This window comes from Artibeus jamaicensis, unplaced genomic scaffold, assembly GCF_021234435.1.
Source record: "Artibeus jamaicensis isolate MK-2021 breed Jamaican fruit bat unplaced genomic scaffold, CSHL_Jam_final contig_1715, whole genome shotgun sequence".
In the NCBI taxonomy this organism is placed as follows: Eukaryota; Metazoa; Chordata; class Mammalia; order Chiroptera; family Phyllostomidae; genus Artibeus; species Artibeus jamaicensis.
The window spans coordinates 2,225,027-2,232,762 of NW_026521335.1; the positions used below are offsets into that span (position 1 = coordinate 2,225,027).

General features: G+C 49.5%; 1 protein-coding gene across 1 annotated transcript; it reads left to right on the plus strand.

Annotated features, from left to right (window-relative positions):
- Window positions 1-1,132: 1,132 nt before the first annotated feature.
- LOC119035132 (cornulin-like) lies at window positions 1,133-6,940 on the plus strand. The gene is made up of 4 exons (XM_053670740.1): window positions 1,133-1,303; window positions 3,364-3,514; window positions 4,603-5,338; window positions 5,975-6,940. Exons 2-4 carry the CDS (start codon window positions 3,377-3,379, stop codon window positions 6,598-6,600), a joined length of 1,500 nt encoding a protein of 499 aa, XP_053526715.1. The 5' UTR covers window positions 1,133-1,303; window positions 3,364-3,376; the 3' UTR covers window positions 6,601-6,940.
- Window positions 6,941-7,736: the final 796 nt, after the last annotated feature.

A 7,736-nucleotide genomic window follows, 5' to 3' on the forward strand; every position in this document is an offset into this window, starting at 1 on the left:
GCTTCTGTGGAGCTACAACTATGTACAGCCCCAAGCATGTGGAAAGACACAGGCTTTGGAGGCAGGTAAACCTAAGTTCAAGTTCAGATCTTATCCTTTTCTAGGTGTGTGGCCTTGGGTAGTTTACATAACCTCTCTATCTCAGTTTCTTTATCTGTAAATTGGATGTAATGATACCTACCTCACAGTCAAAGAACCTGGCTTCCCTAACTTACTTTCCCTTAGTCTCCAAACTTTTCTAGAAGTTCTAAGCTCATAACTCACAGCCGATGGTCCAGCCCCATCCCCTCTCCATCATGTGGCTACTTCCCTGAGGATTTCTCAGTGTCCTCCTTACAGACTGTCCACTCCTCAGGACTGTCATGAGCCTCCAACAAAAGGAGATGGTATCGAAAGTCAAATGATAATTAATGTCACTGTTACCCTCTGGGGGACTTTCTCAGGGACCGCCCAACAGCAGACTCTGTGAAACAAAGCTTGTTCAACTCTGTGTCCCTCGGGCCTTAGCCCTCTGTCTGAAATGAAGCAAGATCTCCACAAATATTTGCTAGTTAACCAATTCAGTTTCCTGTCTTTGCAATGAAGGGTTGCACAGACTCATCTTAAGCTTCTACCAGCTGTAAAAAGTTATCTACCCATAGGAAGGGTATCTACCCATGTTGAGGGAGGAGGAAGTATTAACCTTCTTTTTTTAAATCAAATATGAGACCCAACTACAGAGAAATAAGATTGGATCCTTTGCCGTCTCATAAACTGGGTGTAAAAGGAAATTCCAAAACAAGAATTCCAAGAATGTATTAAGTAATGACAACACCACCAGAAAAACATGTATAGCCTCCCAAAGCAACTGCTTCGAAAAGGGTAACCCTCAACAGATGAGTAAGTTCTCCAATATTAGTGTGTAAAACAAACAAAACGCCCCATGACTCTGCAGTCACATAGAGACAAAGCCCGGTCACAGGGAGCCCCACCTGCTGAGCACCACTGAGCCCATCACAAGGGACGGAGCCACCTGTCATGAGTAGACAGACCCAAGGAAAGAAGAGGACAGAGAAAGGACTCTACATGTGGTACGAAAGGCCAGATAACTGGACCAACACAGCTACGAGTCAACAGGTAAAACAGCAGGGAGGTGGGGCTCCACTGAGCCTGGGGTGCATCAAGCCTTTCCATGGGGCGGGACGTCTTGTCCAAAGGCTAGCACTAGCCTCGGTTAAATCCCCTATAAAAGGCTCCTGCCCTGCTGACCTGGCACTGCACACCCCGCTTAGCAGCCACTTGCCTCATCCTGCCTGTGCATTAGGTAAGTTCCCTCCTGAGGAACCTCTTTCTCACTCTCAGAGTCTTGGTGATCTGTGCTCATAAAACCAGGGCTGTGGGTGGAAAGTGTGTGCTCCGACTAGGCCTCAGGCAGACCAACGCACTTGGAAAAGGGCACACTCCTCCCCTGCACTGGCAGGGCAACGGACCACCCACAGGCCTTCCTGGATCAGCCAAGGAAATTTCTTGGCAATGCTCAGGATTTGTGAGACTAGAATTAGGTAACTTCTGCCAACACAGACAATGGGGTTGAACCTTCTCAGGGAGCAAGAGGCAATATTGAGGCAAGATGAGTTTGTGAATCTATTCTAAGGGGTCTGAAGTGTAATTAAAATGTCTTATTTTTACTGCTAAGATGTCAGTGATTAAGGTCTGCCACATGGTTAAAAACAAAATAAAAAACAATAACAGGATCTCTTCATGTCTTTGTTGAGGTAAAATATTCCTTTCATACACACATATATATGTATTTTTAGATTTTAATCATTTATTTTTAGAGACAGGGGAAGGGAGGGAGAAAGGGAGAGACAGAAACACTGATATGAGAAACATCAGTCAGTTGCCTCTCATAAATGCCCTGACCAGGGACTGAACCCCAAACCCAGGCATGTGCCCAGGGCTTTCACTTTGCAGACCAACACCTGGCCAACTGAGCCACACCAGCCAGGGCTGAGGTGCACTATTCTGGTTTTGATGTATAAGGAAAGTAAAGTCTGCTCGAAATTTCTGGCTCCTGGATGTAGATAGGACACTTCCTAAAGAGCCACCAGGTCTGCTTCCTTCCTTCACTCTCCTGCTTCTCCAGCCAGGCCCTCCTCTTCCTGTGTCCTCTCCTTTCCAATGCCATGGAGCCCCCCCCCCCCCCGTACTCCCTCAGCCTTCCATTCTCTCCCTGCATTTGAAAGCTGCCATCTCGGACACCATCTCTTCCCTATGTTCTCCCTGAGGCTTCTGAACCTCCAGGTCTCTTTGCCTCTTGCTCATCCAGACACACCCAGGACTCACTTCAATTTGTACTCAGTACCCTGGCTGATAAGAAAAAAATAAAATCACTCCTTTCCATTGAGAACCCTTCCTCACAGGTCACCAGGGTTCCAAGCTTGGAGGAACCATATACCTTGGGTCCTAATGCTGAGGACAATGCTCACATTCAGAGAAACCTGGTCTCTCCGACCTGGTAGACCTCTCACCCAGGCAGAATGCCCCTTTCCTCATTGGTCTCAATAGGTGGTGGCGCAGCCTCTTCCTAAACACCTTCCTAAAAGGCAGCAAGGAGGGGTAAAGTTGGGCCCCTGGGTTCCAGCTTGGCCCCCACCTGAAGCAAGAGTTGACTCACACAGGTACTTATCCTGCCCGTTGGTGTTCCCAGCAGGACTCTAACATGGAGTAGCAGGAAAATATAGACTGGATAGACAGCCCTTAGGGCAGAGTCAAAAAAACCATTGTATTTGGATTCAGGAGATATAGGTTCTAGGAGTGCTTGTTCCCTTACAAGCTGTATGCCTGGGGCAAATCACCTAAGTCTGAGTCTGCTCCCTCACCTATAAAAAGGTGGAGATAATAATGATTATAAGAGATGATGCATATGAAAGTGATTTGTGAACAGTAGAGTATATATAGATGTATGCATGTGTATGTGTATATACGTGAATATATGTGTATAATATCATAATGATATTTAATAGCATTTTGTATAAGCCAATGAATTACCTCTTTTAATCTTCAGAATAATCCTCTAAAGTAAATACTAGTATTGCCTTCACTTCACAATGAGTAAATTGAAGCCTGGAGAGACAAAACAACCTGCCCTCACCCACTCACCTGATGGGTAGGTGGCAGGCTGACTCGGGAGCCTGCCTCAGATCACAATGTGCCCCACTGTCCCCTCCATAAATACATTATGAAGGAAGAAGGAAGAAAACAGAGAGATCAGAAGCAGAGCTGAAATGTAGGAAATGGACTTAGAAGCAGGAGTACCCCCGAGGAGTAACCCCCCTGAGGTTGATTATGGAGCCCCCTGGGGGGCTTTTCTTCTTTCTCCAGCTGGACTCCCAAGATGCCTCAGTTACTGCGAAACATTAACGGGATCATTGACGCCTTTCAACGCTATGCCAGGACGGAGGGCAACTGCTCAGTGCTCACCCGGGGAGAGCTGAAAAGGCTCCTGGAGCAAGAGTTTGCTGATGTCATTGTGGTATGGTGTGCTCAGCCAGGTCGGGAGGAGGCAAAGAGGGGAGAGAAACAGTCTGCCAGCAGACCAGCTTTGCCTCAGGGATCCGAGAAGGCAGCCGCTAGATCCAGGCCTGCAGGTCCTCCTGGAGCCTGTGCAGGCAGGAAAACAGGAAGGAACAAGGGACAGTCACTGGGCCTTAGAGAAAATGCCTTAATTGATTCTAATTGAGAAACAAGGTTAAAGGACTCTAACTGGACAGCTCTGGGAGAAACACAGCCTTGGATTGTCTCAAAATAAAAGTAATTGCTACTTTTGTTGCTGCTTAAATCTAATATGGTAGCCATTGACTCTGTCAGAGATTTCTTCACCCATTAATGAACATTCCTGAGAAGCACAGCTCTGGGCCATGTACAAAGCAGTTGCTCAAAAACACGAGCTGAGTGCTCACATCAGAAACGAGGTTTTGGAGAGCATGTCGTTCATAGGCCCCACTGGGGAGGCTCACCCTGGCAAACCACACTCCCAGGGCCTTGAGGCACTTCCCTGCCTCTTCCTGCTAAAGGAACCTAGATGGTTCAGGTCTTGGGGACAGGAGTGTGTGGGCCCATCCGGGTGCTGCTTCTCCATGCTCAGGGCAACCTGTGGTCCTTCAGGACACCTATCTACCCTATGTTGGGAAAACACCTGAGCCTCAATGAAGAGCTCACAGAATGCCCCTGGGGCCATGTGCCCACTGGGCTTCTCTTGGCACTGGACTCTCGGGTAAGATTATAGCGTCAATGGTGGGGCCGGAGCCCAAGGGTGACCTACGAGTGCCATCATTTATTCATTCTTCATAAAGTCTTCATCCAGTTCACCCATGAGCCAGAAATGGTGCCAGACACAGAGGATATAAAAATAAAAAGAGCTTTCTATTATGAGGGAGAAAGACAGGACTAAAAAATGACAGTGATTTTGTGTTTGTGTTGCGATAACAGTGTGGGGAGGAAAGGAAGGGACCACAGCAGGTGGGCTCCGGGCTTGGGGATGGGATCCTGGAATCAGAGTGGACCAGCCTAACCACATCCTCCTCGGGGAGGGGTGCTGACTTTGCCTCACCTTCTCCTCAGAAACCCCACGACCCAGCCACTGTGGATGAAGTCCTGCGCCTGCTGGATGAAGACCACACGGGGACTGTGGAATTCAAGGAATTCTTAGTCTTAGTATTTAAAGTCGCACAGGCCTGTTTCAAGACATTGAGTGAGAGTCCTGAGGGAGTGTGTGGACCTCAAAAGTCTGGAAGCTTCCCCACTGGGGCCTCTCCAGAGCTGGGAGAAGCAGAGAAAAGTGTCACGGAAGTGGAAAGCTCTGGGGAAAAACAGCATCAGGAGGGGAGCAGTGGTAGACAGAGCAGGCAGGCTGCCAGAGGGCAGGGTAGGACTGGGGTACAGACCCACAGTCAGGACATCAGCTCTTCTCAGGTCAGTCACCACGACAGGCAGTATGAGTCTCAGAGACAGGACAAAGAGAGCCAGCAAACACAAGCAAGGGGAGGTGTGGAGCCAAGCCAGAGAGAGGGAAAAGATCAGAGGCCCCAGACCAGAGAAAGGGTGTCAGAGAGGCAGTCACAGACTGGGGGACAGACCAGAGCCCCCCAGGCAAGTGAGATCATTGCTGGAACCACAACTGAGACCCAGACAGGTGCCACTGAGACCAAGGGGCAGGACAGGAGACAGTCAACAGCAAACACCAGCACCCAGCCACAGGAGTCCACCCACAGCCAGAACAGGGGGACTGAGACCCACAGTCAAGACAGGAGCCAGACAGGACACACTGTTACAGGAGGACATGTTCAGACACAGGGAAGTGCCACCAAGACTGTGGAGCAGAACAGGAGCCAGCTGACGGAAAATACCAGCACCCAGCCACAGGAGTCCACCCACAGCCAGACCAAGGGGACTGAGACCCACAGTCAAGACAGGAGCCAGACAGGACACACTGTTACAGGAGGACATGTTCAGACACAGGGAAGTGCCACCAAGACTGTGGAGCAGAACAGGAGCCAGCTGACGGAAAATACCAGCACCCAGCCACAGGAGTCCACCCACAGCCAGACCAGGGGGACTGAGACCCACAGTCAAGACAGGAGCCAGACAGAACACAGTGTTACAGGAGGATGTGTTCAGACACAGGGAAGTGCCATCAAGACTGTGGAGCAGGACAGGAGCCAGCTGACAGAAAACACCAGCACCCAGCTACAGGAGTCCACCCACAGCCAGACCAAGGGGACTGAGACCCACAGTCAAGACAGGAGCCAGACAGGACACACTGTTACAGGAGGACATGTTCAGACACAGGGAAGTGCCACCAAGACTGTGGAGCAGGACAGGAGCCAGCTGACGGAAAATATCAGCACCCAGCCACAGGAGTCCACCCACAGCCAGACCAAGGGGACTGAGACCCACAGTCAAGCCAAGAGCCAGACAGGACACACTGTTACAGGAGGACATGTTCAGACACAGGGAAGTGCCACCAAGACTGTAGAACAGGACAGAAGTCAGCTGACAGAAAACACCAGCACCCAGCTACAGGAGTCCACCCACAGCCAGACCAAGGGGACTGAGACCCACAGTCAAGACAAGAGCCAGACAGAACACACTGTTACAGGAGGACATGTTCAGACACAGTCAGGGTCACATATCCAGGTCATGAATCAGGACACGAGCCAGACTTCAAGCCACATAGGGGCTAGAGAACAGAGACAGACCCAGATACAGCCAAGCTGTGGTCAAAGATGCACACAAGTGAGCAGCTATGAGGCAGAAGAGACCACACGAGGAGGACAGGCCCAGCCTGGCACAAGCACTATAAAAGGCAGACAGGACTACAGCAGTACTCACCCAAAGGGCAGTGTGACAGGAGGGCAGGGAGGGACAGAGCCCTTGGTAATTAATTGGGAGGAGTGGGATGATGACCACATGAGGGAGACAGTAATCGGAAGGCAGGCCCAGGGCAGCCTGCACACTGGCACCCCTTCAGTGCAGGGCCAGGAGGCAGCAGAGCCAGAGGGGAAGCGAGTCTTCACAGCCAAGAAGCTGTATTCCTACTTCAAAAGCAACAAGCCATGAGTGTCCAGCTCCAGAAGAAGACAGCTGGAGAGGCATTGGCTTGGCCTGCCCTGGCCAGTTCAGCTGGCATGTCCCTGGACATCAGAGCTTAACAGACATGGTGTTTCTCTCTAAGGTCTATCTCAATGAGGCCATTTCTGCAAGGTGCTTTCTATCCTAAATTTTCTCCCTTGCCTGCTTTGCTGTGCAGACCCTCTCAGAAGCAGAAGACACAGAGCAAGTCATCCCTTTCCTCAGTGTTCCTCAGCTTATGGGCTTTTTCAGAGCTACTTTTCTCTCTGCCATCTATCCACTGCCCCATCTATTCTAATGCATCAATAAAACCTGTGTATGCAACTGGGCTCTGTGTCCTATTCAATCACTATTGACGTGAGAGGCTAAGGGCCACAGGGCAGTGATGATGAACTGGATGTGGTCCCTAGCCTTGAAGACCATCTAGTTGGAAAAATATGGCATGAGATTCCAAGAGTCAAAAAGAGTCAAAGAGAGGAGATATCATACTTTTATACTTGGCAGAGATGTATCAGGGAAGGTTTCAAGCAGAAGGGGCATCTTCAGAATGTCCTTAAAGGACAAGTAGGGTTTAGGTCAGTTGAGCTGTGCTCAGTCTTTCATGACCTCTAAGTCTCTGTTCACTTGTAAGGTCACATAGGAAGACTGACTTAAGGTTACCAATAAGTGGAATAAGGCCACGGGGAGTGTGTAGGGGACAGGAAAGGTATGTGTTACCAGAGACTGAGCCAGGAGCCAGAGCCCCTGAGCTTCCCTCACCCACCTCCTCATCCGTGTTGGCCCCAACCTTTCATGATGTCTCACTCCCTGCATATGAACAAGTTGTGGAGTAGAACTTCTCAACTCCAGTTTATTATAAGAATCACCCTAGTTATAGTTTTTTAAAAATACAGATTTATAAACCTAACCCTACCGATGCTGAGCCCAAAGGTTTGAGTGGAGCCTATGCAAATGGTAAGGGGACTTTTGCTCCTGACAGGAGATATTTGAAGGGCCTCCCACAATAAAATCACTGGATTCTGCATAACACATATTTTTCATGGCACTGTTGGTTTATAGGAAAATGTCCACAGAGAAAGCAAAATGTATTAGGCTGGATAACACTCCTAAAGATGTCCAAGGTA

Excerpts from the sequence above, each read along its gene's own strand:
- LOC119035132 (XM_053670740.1), top strand. The coding sequence starts at position 3,377 with ATGCCTCAGTTACTGCGAAACATTAACGGGATCATTGACGCCTTTCAA. Across the intron at positions 3,515-4,602 it reads AGTTTGCTGATGTCATTGTG|AAACCCCACGACCCAGCCAC; the intron begins GTATGGTGTGCT and ends CCTTCTCCTCAG. Across the intron at positions 5,339-5,974 it reads ACATGTTCAGACACAGGGAA|GAGGACATGTTCAGACACAG; the intron begins GTGCCACCAAGA and ends ACACTGTTACAG.